Consider the following 18546-nt stretch of genomic DNA (forward strand, 5'->3'; position numbering starts at 1 on the left):
TGTATACAGTCTATCTGTTTATACAGTCTGTCTCTGTGTATACAGTCTGTGTATACAGTCTGTCTGTGTATACAGCCTGTCTGTGTATACAGACTGTCTGTCTCTGTGTACACAGTCTGTGTATACAGTCTGTCTGTGTACACAGTCTGTCTGTGTATACAGTCTGTGTATACAGTCTGTCTGTCTCTGTGTATACAGTCTATCTGTGTATACAGCCTGTCTGTGTATACAGTCTGTCGGTCTCTGTGTATACAGTCTGTCTGTGCATATAGTCTGTGTATACAGTCTGTCTGTGTATACAGTCTTTGTATACAGTCTGTCTGTGCATACAGTCTGTCTGTCTTTGTATACAGTCTGTCTATGTATACAGTCTGTCTGTCTATACGTTCTGTCTGTCTGTGTATACTATCTGTCTGTCTGTGTATACCGTCTGTCTGTGTATACCACCTGTGTGTATACCGTGTGTGTGTACTATCTGTCTGTGTATACTGTCTGTCTGTGTATATATGTATATCATACATACATGTTTTTGCAAGAGTTGCAGTAAGATTGTAGGAAATTTGAGAGGTGGAGACGGAGCTGGGGTGGAGCCTGGGCGGAGTCCCAAGGGGGCCCGAAAATTTTGCCAGTATGGGGCCCTGAAATTCCTAGTGGCGGCCCTATCTAGACCTACCCACTGGCATGTCTGTCCTGTACTGGTGTGAGTGTGGATTGGGGGTTTGAATGCGATTGTTAGCAATACCACTGGGTGGAACCTGGAACCAAGGAGGGTGGGTTCTGCACTATAAGGACAGGAGTGCAGTTCCCTATGACACCCTGACTAGTGCAGGGGCGTCACACATGCATTGGCCAATACATATGTGGCGCCCTGGACAAGCCAGGGGCCACAGAGAACAACACCAACACACCCCACACTCCCGGTCAGGCACACCAAAGTCAGATAAAAACCCTTGTTGCCTTCCTCCAGGGGCTGATGTCCACACCAGGGGGTGGGCCAGGCGGTTGGCCCCGCCCACCAAGGAGTTCACAGTCCTGGAGGCGGGAAGAGCAGACAGATCAGTTTTGAGTTGAAAGTGGAAGGAAGGAAAGTAGTAGAAGAGCAGCCTGAAGTTGGTCCGGGTGTGTGGCCCGGACGGATCAGCAAGGTTGGCAGACGGTGGTGACCGTCTGCAGGAGTGGCCTATTGGAGCTTACCGTAAAGACCGTGGACGGGCGGTGGCCCGGCGGTACCGGACCGGTACGCAAAGAGAAGCCAGCACCATCTGGCAGGGGCTTACGGACCCCGGCAAGGCTAGGAGTCGCCATGAATTTGCCAAATTCGTTAGCGAAGGGAACCTCCTGGGTTTCCCAGCAGCCAAGCCCCGACAGAAGGCAACAGTCCAACCGAGAGAGGGAAACACAGTCACCGCCAAGGCTAAAGTTCCCAGGGCCAGAGCCTGCGGGCAAAAGGGGCTCCTCCAGCCCATATCCAAGCTGGGGAGCGGGTTACCGGTGGGAACCCATTGGAACCGTTTACAGTACACAGGTGCAGGGAAAGGCAGTCACCATCAACCTGCCGGGAGAAACAACACCGCAGCCGTCTGTGGGACCCGTCCACCCAGCCGTGTGTTTTATCGAGAACTGTGTCCTCATCATTGGCTGAGTGAGTACCACTGTGCCGTGCGGCACAGCGCTGCCCCCGCGACCCTGCACCTCACCAGGCCCTGTAACCCGCCTGTCATCCATCCCTACCCCATCACCGGGTCCCGGGACAACCAACCCCCTACCCACGGAGGGGAGAACTAACAACAAAGCTGCTCCCTGTCACCGCTCCCGGGATCCCCGTCTAGAGCAGCGGTGGTGTCACCAATATCACCACAACCGTGGGTGGCGTCACGGACAATAACCAAATCCCCACAATCCAATCCCAAGCCCCTTTTCACTCACGGGCGAGGAGCGCCGCTCGAGTCCCCGGGATCCGGCCCACCGCTCGAGCCACCACCAAGCAGTAGCGGCAGCCGCAGCAGCAGCGGCCGGACCCGAGCAGTGGGAGAGCGCAGCGTCCCCTCCTCCACCCGCGACACATAAACTAAATATCTCACTTTTGCAGTAATGCAGTACCATATTTTCCCTTATACATTTTTGGCTTTTCATTGTGCAGCTGTATGCATTTTATAAGTAATGAAGCATGATATACCAAAAGGAGACAAAATCCGCAGCATCGAAAACCAGATAAAAACACACTCAAAGAAAACGTAATGAAAAGTAACACCTAATCACCTAATAGAAATGCAGAAAATCTGCAAAAACTCACCGAATAATAGAGTAGTACTAGCTGTACTACCCGGCTTCGCCCGGGTTAATAACTGCTGTTAACAAAATAGAATGTATTAACAAAAATGTATTCTGCACACAATAACCACAAAACAAATAGATATTAATGTAATTATAATGTCTGTCTCCCCCTCTGTATATATCTCTCTGTCTCTCTCTCTATCTCTTTAGGTACCGTCACACTAAGCGACGCTCCAGCGATCCCACCAGCAACCTGACCTGGCAGGGATCGCTGGAGCATCGCTACACGGGTTGCTGGTGAGCTGTCAAACAGGCAGATCTCACCAGCAACCAGTGACCAGCCCCCAGCCAGCAGCGACGCGTGGAAGCGATGCTGCGCTTGGTAACTAAGGTAAATATCGAGTAACCAACCCGATATTTACCTTGGTTACCAGCGCACACCGCTTAGCGCTGTCTCCCTGCACTCCTAGCCAGAGTACACATCGGGTTAATTACCCGATGTGTAGTCTGGCTATGTGTGCAGGGAGCAGGGAGCCGGCACTGACAGCGTGAGAGCGGTGGACGCTGGTAACGAAGGTAAATATCGGGTAACCAAGGAAAGGGCTTCTTGGTTACCCGATATTTACATTGGTTACCAGCGTCCGCAGAAGCCGGCTCCCTGCTCACTGCACATTCAGTTGTTGCTCTCTCGCTGTCACACACAGCGATGTGTGCTTCACAGTGGGAGAGCAACAACTAAAAAATGGTCCAGGACATTCAGCAACAACCAGCGACCTCACAGCAGGGGCCAGGTTGTTGCTGGATGTCATACACAGCAACATCGCTAAGAACATCGCTGTTGCGTCACAAACGTCGTGCATCAGCAGCGGTGTTGCTAGCGATGTTGCTTAGTGAGATGTGGCCTTTTGTCTGTCTCTTTCTATGTCTGTCTCTGACTGTCTCTGTCTCTTTCTCCGTCTGTCACAATCTCTTTCCCTGTCTGTCTGTCTATCTCTTTCCCTGTCTGTCTTTCTGTCTCTTTCCCTGTCTGTCTATCTATCTCGGTCACTTTCCCTGTCTGTCTCTTTCCCTGTCTGTCTCTTTCCCTCCTTTCCCTCTCTTTCCCTGTCTGTCTCTTTCCCTCTTTCCCTCTGTCTCTTTCCCTGTGTCTGTCTCTTTGTCTGTCTCTTACCCTGTCTGTCTCTTTCCCTTTCTTTCCCTGTCTTTCTGTTTCCCTGTGTCTGTCTCTTTATCTTTGTCTGTGTCTGTCTCTTTCCCTGTCAGTCTGTCTCTTTGTCTGTGTCTGTCTCTTTGTGTCTGACTCTTACCCTGTCTATGTCTGTTTCTTAGCCCTGTCTGTGTCTGCCTCTTTCCCTGTCTGTGTCTGTCTCTTTCCCTGGCTGCATTGTGACACGCCAACATTCCATATAAGGGCGTGGCTGCGCTTTCTTCTGAAGTTCTGGCTGCACTGTGGCTCCCAGCTCCATTTGCTTTAATGGAGGCAGGTTTTTTGGTGAATAACTGTAAAGCGTGGAGTTAAAATTTCCCCTCAAAACATAGCCTATGATGCTCTCGGGGTCCAGACGTGTGAGTGCGCAAAATTTTGTGGCTGTAGCTGCGACAGTGCAGATGCCAATCCCGGACATACACACACACACACACACACACATTCAGCTTTATATATTAGATTGCCTCAAGTGGAAAGAGATTAATAATAATAAATATAGTTTTATCTATATAGGGCCAACATATTACTCAGCACTTTACAATTAAGTGAGGACATGTACAGATTCTAAAGACATTACTGAGTAACACAAAGTCCAACAGTTACGTGAGGAGTGAGGGCCTGCTTGCAATTTACACTCTATAAAGCACAATATGAAAGGTGAAATGAATAGAAATCAGACTTGTCTATGCCGGTAGTATTTCAAACGAATATCATTTACATGAATTTTTAGTAGATGCTAAATTGTCTGCTCATCTGTATTGCAGGAAACACGCTCTCCTGGTGAATAATGCGGCAGCAATTCTCGCTGCTCTCTTCATGGGAACTGCACAATTTACTGGATTATTTGAATTTCTGATAGTTGGGAGATTCTTGATAGGACTTAATGCAGGTAACATATAGAGACAAATATTTCATACAACATACTGTTATACCATAGTAAAGCAAAGATCAGTCAATGACTTTAGAATTTCTATATTGATATGTGGTTAAATCTATAATTTATTTCTTTGGTTTGATCATATACTAAAAAAAATGTCAGATAAGGCTCCGGATGTCTGAGTATGCTGGATGTGAGCCTTGAACTGGAGAGTCATACTGGAGACCAGTGTGTAGGATGGTGACCTGTGCCCTGTAGGCCCCTGAAGATGTTATGGTTATTTTGTGTATTTATGTATGGGAAATGTTGGTTATATGTGTGGGCTCTTGGATGCACTGTTTTCAGGCACCACTAGGTGTCACTGCTCCCTGGTCCCTTAGCATGGGGTTGGGATGGAGAACAGGGCTGAAGCAGTTAAAGGTTAAATCTGCCCAGCAACAGAGAGTTGATAGTTGGGATTAGTCAGATAGAGACACCATTGAGTAGAGAGAAGAAGCTGTACCTGATGGAGGTATAGTCAGAAAAGCCCAGAGTAATTTAGCCAGACTCTCAGGGTCACCCCCTGAAACCCAGATCAAGTGGACAAAGGAAACTCTTCAGTAACCGGGTGCAGAAATAGGCACGGATCGACTCTGGAGTTGTGGACCTTGATTCTAGTGGCATTTCTGGAAAGCAACTGACTCCAATAGGACCGGTCTAGACGTGAGGCAACATAGACCTGGGCGAACGGATTATCACAGAGACAGTGGTGACGGACCTCCGTCCGGTGGTGAAACAAATCCTTGGGGGAGGGGATGCGATTAGATCCATGTGGGACTCCATGAATTTACTAGCTGCCACTGTGGTGTTGCCGGGCGAAACGGACAGTCCCATAGTAGCTGATGCAGGAGGGAGCAGTGTGTAGGAAAAAGTGCAAAGAAACCAAACATAACATGCCTGTAATGTTCCAGCTATGTGCCCGCAGTGGATGTGTTCCACAGAAACTGTGTGAGTTTGTCAGTAAAGAATTGTTAAACGTTATCCTGGACTTCGTGTCTGAATTTGTCCTGAGGAGGAGAAGCTGTGGTGTTCATGGTTGCACTGTGGAGGTGGCAGGAGTGCAGCATGGAAGAGAGACACTGCCTGAAAGCAGGGGCTCACCTCTGCCAACGACTATGGCCCCCTGACACCCCCACAACATTTGCACGTCACGGCAACATATATCTCACAGTGATATAACTAAGGCATATGAATCCTATCATACTTACCATATTGAGGCTCAGTATACATGCTCTTTTTTGTTTCTCACCGGTAAGTTGTAGTTTAACACTTTATTCTTAATATATCTGATATGTTAAATCATCCACCCTACTTTCTCATGAACTGAACTGATCTCCCTTCTCTCTGCTACTTGTGCTAATATCTGGTATGTTAAATCAGCCACCCTACTTTCCCAATATGTCGGACCTGTTCTTCCTTTGCTTCAATATATCCCTGGCATGCTCCAGCATCTCAATGGGACCCCCTCCCCACTGTTCCTCACCTTCCTTTTATGACCTATGTTTACTCTGCCCATGTTATGCTGCATCTGGTTTCTTTGATGAAGTGACCAAGAGGTTCTTGCTGCACCCCACTTCTTCACAGCTGATTGCACTTTTATGTGGATATATTGGGGTATTTAAAAGTCTGCACACGACATTTTGTCTGCACCAAGAGAAGTATGCACCATATAAGTATGATGCACTGAATTAGGCCAGAATTAGGCCAGAAATGACCGGAAGGTAACTTGATACATGACACTGTAAACAATGTTTGTTTCTGTTCACTTTCACCCCTATAATACTTCAGTTTCTACTGCCCCCTCTGATCCCTAAACCCAGTTCTGAACTATTCATCTCTCACTCCATCCTCCCCACCCACCTCACCTTCTCCTCACATCTGTTCCTCCACATTACACCCAGTGTCTCCAGACACACATGAACACCTCATGGCCTCTCCTCCTCCCACCTACTAACACTCTCACTGCTTCTCCTCACTGCTGGAGATATCTATCCTAATCCTGACCCACCTCACCACATCCCTATTATCATTTCCAACCCTCATCCACGCTCTATGACAAATTTTCACAATCATTCTAACCTTATACCCATTCACCCGGCCCTCGCTCTTCCAGTCCCACTAACAGGAGCTCTATGGAACGCTCGCTCTGTCTGCAACAAACGTTCCTACATCCATGATCTTTTCATCACTAATAAACTTTCCTTCTTCGCCATCACAGAAACCTGGCTCACCCCCTCTGACACAGCCTCTCCTGCTGCACTTTGTTATGATGGTCTCCATCTGTTTCACACCCCTCACCTCAGTAACAAACATGGTGGAGGAGTTGGTTTGCTCCTGTCCAACCAATGCTCCTTTACACCAATTCCACTGCCAACCTCTGTTACATTTCACCAGCTGGCTACTACACTTCCTTTACACTGACATCCCTACTATCATCATGGGTGATTTCAACATCCACACTGACACTTCCCGCTCATCTGTCTCTAAACGTCTAACACTCACTTCCTCCTTCGGCCTCACCCAATGGTCTTCTGCAGCTACTCACAAAGATGGCCACACACTGGACCTCATCTTCACTCGCCTCTGTTCCCTATCTAACCTCTCTAACTCACCTCTCCCTCTGTCTGACCACAACCTACTCCCATTCTTTTCCCTCTTTTCTCCAAGTACGCAACCCCCCTTCCAAAAACTTTCACACCCTCGCAGAAATATCAAACACCTTGATTTACATTCACTCTCTGAGTCCCTTCTCCCTCTCTCAGATATTGCTTCTTTACACGATGCAGATGCTGCTGCCACTTTATACAACACCACCATCTCTGCAGCTCTCGAATTAGCTGCTCCCCTCACACACACCAAAACCCGCACAATCAACAGGCAACCCTGGCACACGGGTCAGACTAAAGAACTGAGAAGGGCTTCCAGAATTTGTGAGCGCAGATAGAAGAGGTCTCATTCCACTGAGCACTTAATTGCAGATAATGAGTCCATTTTCAAGTCCACACTCACTGCTACAAAACAAACCTACTTCTCATACCTCATATCCTCTCTCTCTCACAACCCTAAACAGCTATTCAACACTTTCAATTCTCTCCTCCGTCCTCCAGCACCACCTCCCTATCTCATCTCAGCTGAAGACTTTGCCTCTTTCTTCAAGCAGAAGATTAACAACATCAGAGCAAGCTTTGGCCAACAATCACCACAGCCCCTTCTCACATCTACTCAGCCTTCTTCCTCCAAATCCAGCTTCTCCACCATGACAGAAGATCATCTTCCACTCTACTCTCAAGATCACATCTTGCAACCTCCCCGCTTGATCCACTCCCATCCCACCTCCCCAATCTCACCACAGTCTTCATCCCGACCCTAACCCATCTCTTCAACCTATCACTAACAACTGATGTATTCCCTTCTTGCTTTAAACATGCTTCGATCACACCCATCCTCAAAAAGCCCTCCCTTGACCCATCCTCTGTGTCTAGGTACCGCCCCATATCACTTCTCCCCTATGCCTCAAAATTACTGGAACAGCATGTCCATCTTGAATTGTCCTCATACCTCTCATCCTGCTCCCTCTTTGACCAGCTACAATCTAGCTTCCGACCACATCACTCTACTGAGACTGCCCTAACCAAAGCCACCAATGACCTACTAACTGCCAAAGCCAAGCGACATTAGTCTGTCCTCCTCCTCCTGGACCTGTCCTCTGCCTTCGACACAGCAGACCACTCCCTCCTATTACAGATTCTCTCCTCTCTGGGCATCACAGACTTGGCCCTATCTTGGATCTCCTCATACCTAACCAACCAAACTTTCAGCGTCTCCCATTCTCACACCACTTTGTCACCTCGCACCCTATCTGTCGGTGTCCCTCAAGGTTCAGTTCTTGGACGCCTGCTGTTCTCCATCTACACCTTCGGCCTGGGACAGCTTATAGAGTCCCACGGATTTCAGTATCATCTCTATGCCGATGACACACAGATATACCTCTCTTGATCTAACATTACCTCCCTACTAACCAAAATTCCACAATGTCTGTCTGCTATTTCATCCTTCTTCTCTGCACGATTCCTAAAGCTTAACATGGACAAAACAGAATTCATTGTCTTTCCTCCTCCTCACTGAACATCTCCAACAAGCCTATCCATCAAAGCTGATGGCTGCTCACTCTCCCCAGTCTCACAAGCTAGTTGCTTGTTGCTTTGGACTAACCCTCGACTCTTCTCTATCCTTCAAGCTGCACATCCAAGCCCTCTTCACCTCATGCAGACTACAACTCAAAAATATCTCCCGGATCTGTGCTTTCTTTAACCAAGAATCAGCAAAAACATTAGTGCATGCCCTCATAATTTCCCACCTCGACTACTGCAACCTCCTGCTCTGTGGTCTCACGTCCAACACTCTTGCACCCCTCCAATCTATCCTAAACTCTGCAGCCCGCTTAATCCACCTCTCCCCTCACTATTCCCCAGCCTCACCACTCTGCCAATCCCTTCACTGGCTTCCCATCGCCCAAAGACTCCAGTTCAAAACATTAACCATGACATACAAAGCCACCCACAACCTGTCTCCTCCTTACATCTGTGACTTAGGCGGGCTTTGCACACTACGACATCGCAGGTGCGATGTCGGTGGGGTCAAATTGAAAATGACGCACTTCCGGCATCGCATGCGACATCGTAGTGTGTAAAGGCTCGATGATACGATTAACGAGCACAAAAGCGTCGTAATCGTATCATCGGTGCAGCGTCGGCGTAATCCATAATTACGCTGATGCAACAGTCCGATGTTGTTCCTCGCTCCTGTGGCAGCACACATCACTGTGTGTGAAGCCGCAGGAGCGAGGAACATCTCCTACCGGCGTCACTGCGGCTTCCGTAGGATATGCGGAAGGAAGGAGGTGGGCGGGATGTTTACATCCTGCTCATCTCCGCCCCTCCGCTCCTATTGGCCGCCTGCCGTGTGACGTCGCAGTGACGCCGCACGACCCGCCCCCTTAACAAGGAGGTGGGTCGCCGGCCAGAGCGACGGTCGCAGGACAGGTGAGTCCATGTGAAGCTGCCGTAGCGATAATGTTCGCTACGGCAGCTATCAGAAGGATATCGCTGCTGCGACGGGGGCGGGGACTATCGCGCTCGGCATCGCAGCATCGGCCTGCGATGTCGCAGCGTGCAAAGTACCCCTTAGTCTCCCGATACCTACCTGCACGCAACCTCAGATCCTCACAAGATCTCCTTCTCTACTCCTCTCTTATCTCCCCCTCCCACAATCGCGTACAAGATTTCTCCCGTGCCTCCCCCATACTCTGGAATGCTCTACCTCAGCATATCAGACTCTCCCCTACCGTGGAAAGCTTCAAGAAGAACCTGAATACCCATGTCTTCCAACAAGCCTACAACCTACAATAACCCTCATCAAGTACACCACTACGCAACCAGCTCTGTCCTCACCTATTGTACCCTCACCCATTTCCTGTAGACTGTGAGCCCTCGCGGGCAGGGTCCTCTCTCCTCCTATACCAGTCTGTTTTGTATAGTTAATGATTGTTGTACGTATACCCTCTCTCACTTGTAAAGCGCCATTGAATAAATGGCACTATAATAATAAATAATAATAATAATAATAATAATAATGGAAATAAACTCATCCATTGGTTCAGATGGGACATAAATATTCAAATCATCAGCAAAATCCGATTCACAAGATTTCACCCCTGCTAAACTCGAAGTGACAACATTTGCTGTGAAAGTACATGACAAGATGTAAATATCCATGGTATGCTTGTTTTTCCTTGTGGAAAATTACTAAAATGTGTGGATAAAAATCCAACATACTGAAATCTACCTTAAATCATCATAAGTTGGGAGACCCCCTACTTTTCCTCGACAATGATGTTAGACGACATAGGTGTCAGGCAGCTTAATTTCCATTTCAAGTTATTAAAATGGTATTCCCATCTCCAAAATCCTATCCCAATATGTAGTAGGTGTAAAAATAATAGAAGCAAACACCTCCGATGAGAAATGTAATATAGTCCCCCCAATTAGTTATGTCGCTTACCTAATGTGCAGGGCATTGCAGCTTAGGTATCCAGGGTTACGACCACGCATATAGTGACAGTTGGTTAGTTGCAAGTGGTCATCACCATGGATTCCTAAGCTACTGTAAAGTCCTCCACATGAGGTAAGCGACATAGGCAACTGGGAAAGCTATACTACATTTCTAATTGGAGGTATTTGCTAGAATTTTTATTATAATAATTACTAGATATTGGGACAAGATCTCGGCGATGGGAATACCCCTTTAATGATTTATTAATAAAAACTCTCATGCTTGTGTTTGTGTGAGTGCATATATATATATATATATATATATATATATATATAAATAAATATATATATATATATATATATATATATATATATATATATATATACAGTGCCTACAAGTAGTATTCAACCCCCTGCAGATTTAGCAGGTTTGATAAGATGCAAATAAGTTAGAGCCTGCAAACTTCAAGCAAGAGCAGGATTTATTACCAGATGCATAAATCTTACAAACCAACAAGTTATGTTGCTCAGTTAAATTTTCATAAATTTTCAACATAAAAGTGTGGGTCAATTATTATTCAACCCCTAGGTTTAATATTTTGTGGAATAACCCTTGTTTGCAATTACAACTAATAATCGTCTTTTCTAAGACCTGATCAGGCCGGCACAGGTCTCTGGAGTTATCTTGGCCCACTCCTCCATGCAGATCTTCTCCAAGTTATCAAGGTTCTTTGGGTGTCTCATGTGGACTTTAATCTTGAGCTCCTTCCACAAGTTTTCAATTGGGTTAAGGTCAGGAGACTGACTAGGCCACTGCAACACCTTGATTTTTTCCATCTTGAACCAGGCCTTGGTTTTCTTGGCTGTGTGCTTTGGGTCGTTGTCTTTATGGAAGATGAAATGACGACCCATCTTAAGATCCTTGATGGAGGAGCGGAGGTTCTTGGCCAAAATCTCCAGGTAGGCCGTGCTATCCATCTTCCCATGGATGCGGACCAGATGGCCAGGCCCCTTTTCTGAGAAACAGCCCCACAGCATGATGCTGCCACCACCATGCTTGACTGTAGGGATGGTATTCTTGGGGTCGTATGCAGTGTCATCCAGTCTCCAAACGTCACGTGTGTGGTTGGCACCAAAGATCTCGATCTTGGTCTCATCAGACCAGAGAACCTTGAACCAGTCTGTCTCAGAGTCCTCCAAGTGATCATGAGCAAACTGTAGACGAGCCTTGACATGACGCTTTGAAAGTAAAGGTACCTTACGTGCTCGTCTGGAACGGAGACCATTGCGGTGGAGTTACGTTACTTATGGTATTGACTGAAACCAATGTCCCCACTGCCATGAGATCTTCCCGGAGCTCCTTCCTTGTTGTCCTTGGGTTAGCCTTGACTCTTCGGACAAGCCTGGCCTCGGCACGGGTGGAAACTTTCAAAGGCTGTCCAGGCCGTGGAAGGCTAACAGTAGTTCCATAAGCCTTCCACTTCCGGATGATGCTCCCAACAGTGGAGACAGGTAGGTCCAACTCCTTGGAAAGGGTTTTGTACCCCTTGCCAGCCTTGTGACCCTCCACGATCTTGTCTCTGATGGCCTTGGAATGCTCTTTCCCATGTTGACCAAGTATGAGTGCTGTTCACAAGTTTGGGGAGGGTCTTAATTAGTCAGAAAAGGCTGGAAAAAGAGATAATTAATCCAAACATGTGAAGCTCATTGTTCTTTGTGCCTGAAATACTTCTTAATACTTTAGGGGACCAAACAGAATTCTGGTGGTTTGAGGGGTTGAATAATAAATGACCCTCTGAATAAACTTTTCACAATTTAATAAAAAAAAAAAAAAAAAAAGAAGTAACATTCTTTTTTGCTGCAGTGCATTTCACACTTCCAGGCTGATCTACAGTCCAAATGTCACAATGCCAAGTTAATTCCGAATGTGTAAACCTGCTAAATCTGCAGGGGGTTGAATACTACTTGTAGGCACTGTATATATATATATATATTTTTTTTTTTATATATATATATATATATATATATATAGTACAGACCAAAAGTTTGGACACACCTCATTCAAAGAGTTTTCTTTATTTTCATGACTCTAAAAATTGTAGATTCACATTGATGGCATCAAAACTGTGAATTAAAACATGTGGAATGAAATACTTAAAAAAGAGTTAAATTGAAAATATGTCTTATAGTCTAGGTTCTTCAAAGTAGCCACCTTTTGCTTTGATTACTGCTTTGCACACTCTTGGCATTCTCTTGATGAGCTTCAAGAAGTAGTCACCGGAAATGGTCTTACAATAGTCTTGAAGGAGTTCCCAAAGATGCTTAGCACTTGTTGGCTCTTTTGCCTTCTCTCTGTGGTCCAGCTCACTCCAAACCATCTTGATTGGGTTCAGGTCTGGTGACTGTGGAGGCCAGGTCAGCTGGCGTAGCACCCCATCACTCTCCTTCTTAGTCAAATAGCCCTTACACAGCCTGGAGGTGTGTTTGGGGTCATTGTCCTGATGAAAAATAAATGATGGTCCAACTAAACGCAAATTGGATGGAATAGCACGCCGCTGCAAGATCCTGTGGTAGCCATGCTGGTTTAGTATGCCTTCAATTTTGAATAAATCCCCAACAGTGTCACCAGCAAAGCACCCCCACACCATCACACCTCCTCCTCCATGCTTCACAGTGGGAACCAGGCATGTAGAGTCCATCCGTTCACCTTTTCTACAAAGACACGGTGGTTGGATCCAAAGATCTCAAATTTGGACTCATCAGACCAAAGCACAGATTTCCACTGGTCTAATGTCCATTCCTTGTGTTCTTTAGCCCAAACAAGTCTCTTCTGCTTCTTGCCTGTCCATAGCAGTAGTTTCCTAGCAGCTATTTTACCTTGAAGGCCTGCTGCACAAAGTCTCCTCTTAAAGGGAACCTGTCATCAGAAATTTCGCCCAAAAGCTAAAAGATTCCCCCTCTGCAGCTCCTGGGCTGCATTCTAGGAAGGTCCCTGTTATTATTGTGCCCCATGTGAGACCAAAATAAAGCCTTTATAAAGTTCTACCTTTTTGTATGCAGCTTCTGTAAATCCGACCCGGGGGCGGGCTCTCTGCCGTCCGTTATTCTGCCTCCTGGTCCTGTATGCCGCCCCCATCGCTCCTTTCCATATCTGATGCACAGCCCACTGCTCTAGCCATCCCCGTGCATGCCCAGTGCCAGTCTCACAGGACTGAGCACTGTGACTGCTGGTGACGTGTGCGCAGGCAAGTGATTATGGACGGGGCTGTGACTGTTATCAGCAAGTACCCGGCCATAATCTCTTGAGCGCGCAAACCTCTCCAGCGTCACACTGAGCTCAGTGTAGATGCTAGACTGTATGGGCTGCTTCCAGGGATGACGTCCCTTTGTCATGTGATAGTATTTCGAACACGCCCCTATCACATGACAAAGGGACGTCATCCCTGGAAGCAGCCCATACAGTCTAGCATCTACACTGAGCTCAGTGTGACGCTGGAGAGGTTTGCGCGCTCAAGAGATTATGGCCGGGTACTTGCTGATAACAGTCACAGCCCCGTCCATAATCACTTGCCTGCGCACACATCACCAGCAGTCACAGTGTGCAGGCACAGTCCTGTGAGACTGGCACTGGGCATGCACGGGGATGGCTGGAGCAGTGGGCGGTGCATCAGATATGGAAAGGAGCGATGGGGGCGGCATACAGGACCAGGAGGCAGAATAACGGACGGCAGAGAGCCCGCCCCCGTGTCGGATTTACAGAAGCTGCATACAAAAAGGTACCACTTTATAAAGGCTTTATTTTGGTCTCACATGGGGCACAATAATAACAGGGACCTTCCTAGAATGCAGCCCAGGAGCTGCAGAGGGGGAATCTTTTAGCTTTTGGGCGAAATTTCTGATGACAGGTTCCCTTTAAACAGTTATTCTAGAGATGAGAAGGTGTGTCCAAAATTTTGGTCTGTACTGTATATATATATATATATATATATATATATATATATATATATATATATAAAAGCACATTCCCTTTCTCCCTACCGTTTCTTTCTAAATAGTCTGATTTTTAAAATGTTGTTCTCATTCTTTTCCAGGTATTGGAATATGTGTGCAGCCATTATATCTGGGAGAAATAGCACCTAAGAACATAAGAGGCGTAGTAACAGTGGGAATTAATATTTTTTTGACTGCTGGCATCTTGGTGGGTCAGATTGTTGGTTTACGGTATGGATCCTCTAAAGTTACAGAAATATTTTAGTTAAGCTTTAGATATGGCCCACATCTCAATTATGAATGTCTGTTTAGGCTGTGTTTACATTGAGCAGTCAAAATGCAACCACAAAACACCCAAAAACTGCAGCACCCTTGAGTTGCTATATTCCACAACTGCCAACTCTTCCCTCACCCCAACACCGAGCAAACAATGAACACCAGAAACAGCAGAATTTGGAATAAAAGGCCACTGTGTTTATTTTGGATTAACAAGTAAATGAACAAATAACTATTTATTAAAACAACTAGATCAAGATCCATACCATTAAAATATAATATTAACCTATAGGTCCTAGATCGTGTTGCTTGCTTTAATGAGCGCTCGCATTCCAAGCCCGCGTCTTTCTCTGCACATGTCGGCTGATCTGATCATCCAACATGTGCTTCTAACAGCCGCGGGTGAATCAGAAATCCGCCAACGGCTGTTAACCAGGTAACTCCCAACGTCAATCTCTGATAGAGGGATTTAACACGCCGGTGGAGAGCACGTCATTCCCCACTCCTATCAGCGGTCCCGTGACATGATCGTGGCATGTCAATGAGTTGTCATGACCGCAGGGGGTCAGCTGATAACCCCTGTGTCGGTCATGACGAACTTCCTGTGAACACCATCTGCGAGCTGGTTTTCATAGGAAGTCCTCATTGTGCATAAGCACTACTCTGTACAGCACAAGCGATTGGATGACTGCAGCTTCAAGTCCCCTAAGGGAACTAGTAAATAGAATACATTGTGAAAGAAGTTTTAAAAATATGAAAAAAATAAAAAAAACCCACAAAAGTTCAAATCACCCCTCTTTTGTTCCATAGAAAATGAAACAATTAAAAGAAAACCTTCATATTTTTTATATCTGCTTTCAGAAATGTCTGCTATATCAAAATATAAAATAAAATTAATGCAATCAGTAAAGCGCGCATAATGAAAAAAAAAAATAAAAACGCCAAAATTGTATTTTTTAGTCGCCGAAACATTGCAATAAATGCAATAAGAGACAATCAAAACATTATACCTACCCAAAAGAAAAACTATTACTTTGGGTGCAAAAAATAAGCCAAGACTTAGCCCCAGATCTTGAAAAATAAAAACATTATGAGTCTCGGAAAATGGCACCAAAAGCAACAATTTTTTTATAAACATCAGAATTTTTTTTTAATTACTTAAATTGAAAGAAAACTATTCATTTTTGGCATTAACATAGTCACACTGACCTGGGGAATCATATTGTCAGGTCAGTTTTACCATATAGTGAAAATTGTTAAAAAAAAAATAATAAAGGATTTTTTCGGTGTTTGTGTTTATTTCTTTTCACTTATTACAGATTGGTGAAGGGGGGGGGGTCTCATAGATGCCTGCCATTACCAATCTAGAGCTTAGTCGCAGCTATGAGCTGCGATTAACCCCTGATATAACCCCAATTGCCACTGCACCAGAGCAATCGGAAAGAGCCAGGTAAAGTTCTGGGATTGTCGCATCTAATGGATGCGACAATCCTGTGCGGCTGCAGGCTGTTATTTTTAGGCTGGGTCTCCCCAGCCTGAGAATACCAGCTCCCAGCTGTGGGTTTTATCATGGCTGGGTATCAAAATTGGGGGGACCGAAGCTGTGTTTTTTTTCTTTAATTATTTAATTAATCATTATTTAATTATTTATTTAATTAATAATTAAAAAACAGCATGGGGTCCCTCTTATTTTGATACACAGCCAAGATATGCACACAGCTGGGTGCTGCAGCCTGTAGCTGTAGGTTTTATCTGTGCTGGGTATCATAATATGGGGGGACACTACATCAAATTTTTTCATTTATTTATTTTTTACTGTACTGATAGATCCGCAGACTGGGTTACGATTGGTTGCAGTCAGACGCTGTCACACAGGATGGGGGGCGTGTCTGACTGCAACCCATCACAGACTCCAGTGTGGGGAGGACGGAAGCAGTGAATATGCATGAGGCTAATGAGCAGTACTGGAAGTAGACAGGGCCGTGGGAGTAGGTACGGTTGATACTAGAATGTATGGGCTCCTTCCAGGTTAGTGGGCGTGACCAGCTGGGTTAGTGGCCGTGACTTTCTTAGTTAGTGAGCTTGGAAATGTTTTCTCCTCATGCTTCGCCCTCCATGTCCCCCATGTGATAGGGACCTGCTGAGTGACGTCATACCTGACCTGGCAAAGCTCATACACTCTAGCCTCTACCGAGCAGGTACAGCGACGCCGGAGATTTTATTATAGAGCGCTTGCTTTACTTTTTTTTTTTAACTACTCGAGTGCTGGATCTAGGTCAATTCCGGCCTGGACCAGCACTGGGGCACTGTTGAACCCCTGCTGGTCTAGACATCACAGAAGTGCAAAAAACCACTGTAAAAACGCCACAAAAGCCATACAAAACCGCAGATGACTCCCAGGAGACAACCTGCCACAAGATCAGGTTTTGGTCAGGTTTTAGTAAAAAAAAAACGCTGCAAAAATGCCCTGTGTGAACATAGCCTTTTGAAGATTTACTACTACCCTACATTTAAAAGACAAACAATTGACTGTACTTTATTGTCTTTATTTAAAATAATTATCTTATCCTTAACCCCTTCAGCCCCCGGGCACTTTCCGTTTTTGTGTTTTTGGTTTTTTGCTCCCCTTCTTCCAAGAGCCGTAACTTTTTTATTTTTCCATCAATCTTGCCATATGAGGGCTTGTTTTTTGCAGGACAAGTTGTACTTTTAAATGAAACCATAACTTTTACCATACAGTGTACTTAAAATGGCAAAGAAATTCCAAGTGCGGAAAAATTGCAAAAAAAAGTGTGATCGTACAATAGTTTTTGGGATATTTTATTCACTGTGTTCACTATATGGTAAAACTGATGTATCTATGTGATGCCTCAGGTCAGTACGAGTTTGTAGATACCAAACATGTATAGGTTTTCTTGTGTCTAAGGGGTTAAACAAAATTCACAAGCTTGTCCAAAAAAAGTGGTGCACGTTTTGCGCCATTTTCCAAAACCCGTAGCGTTCTCATTTTTTGGGATCTGAGGCTCAGTGATGGCTTATTTTTTACATCTCGACCTGACGTTTTTAACGGTACCATTTTTGCGCAGATGCTATGTTTTGATCGCCTGTTATTGCATTTTGCGCAAAATTTGTGGCGACCAAAAAACGTATTTTTGGCGTTTGGAAATTTTTTGCCGCTACGCCATTTACTGATCAGATTAATTGATTTTATATTTTGATAGATCGGGCATTTCTGAACGCGGTGATACCAAATGTGTATATTTTTTATTTTTTTAACCCTTTAATTTTCAATGGGGTGAAAGGGGGGTGATTTGAACTTTTAGGTTTTTTTATTTTTTTTTACATTTTTTTAAACTTTTTTTTAACTTTTTTTTTTTATTTTACTAGTCCCCCTAGGGGGCTATAGCGATCAGCAATCCAATCGCTCTCCACTATCTGCAGATCTCAGCTACCGAGCTGAGAACTGCAGATTTGGTGCTTTACTTTCAATGCCGACTGTATTCCGGCATTGAGAGGAAGTGACTCATGTTAGCTACAGGCGTCATCACATGACCCTGTGCTACCATGGCAACCACCGAAGGTCACGTGATCATGTCACGTGACTTCCGGTGGGGGCGGGGTAAGTGACTGTCATGGCGGCGCGCATATGCATATCGCTGCCTGATTTTGGCAGCGATATGTAAGGGGTTAATGGCCGCGGGTGGAAGCGATTCCACCCACGGCTAGCAGGCACACATGTCAGCTGTTGAGGGGGTGGGGATTAACGGCACACGATCCATGATGTACCCAGTACGTCATGGGTCGTTAAGGGGTTAAAGGAATCATCCTAAATT

General features: G+C 45.6%; 1 protein-coding gene across 1 annotated transcript in view; it reads left to right on the plus strand.

The window, feature by feature from the left end:
* The window catches only part of LOC142249689 (solute carrier family 2, facilitated glucose transporter member 11-like), a 98733-nt gene that overhangs the window by 42989 nt on the left and 37198 nt on the right, over positions 1-18546 (plus strand). Inside the window, exons 4-5 of the mRNA XM_075321533.1 lie at positions 4246-4370; positions 14539-14668. Of these exons, the coding sequence (XP_075177648.1) occupies positions 4246-4370; positions 14539-14668 (255 nt within the window). The remainder of the gene's footprint in view (positions 1-4245; positions 4371-14538; positions 14669-18546) is intronic.

The sequence above is a fragment of the Anomaloglossus baeobatrachus genome, chromosome 1, assembly GCF_048569485.1.
Source record: "Anomaloglossus baeobatrachus isolate aAnoBae1 chromosome 1, aAnoBae1.hap1, whole genome shotgun sequence".
Classification (NCBI taxonomy): Eukaryota; Metazoa; Chordata; class Amphibia; order Anura; family Aromobatidae; genus Anomaloglossus; species Anomaloglossus baeobatrachus.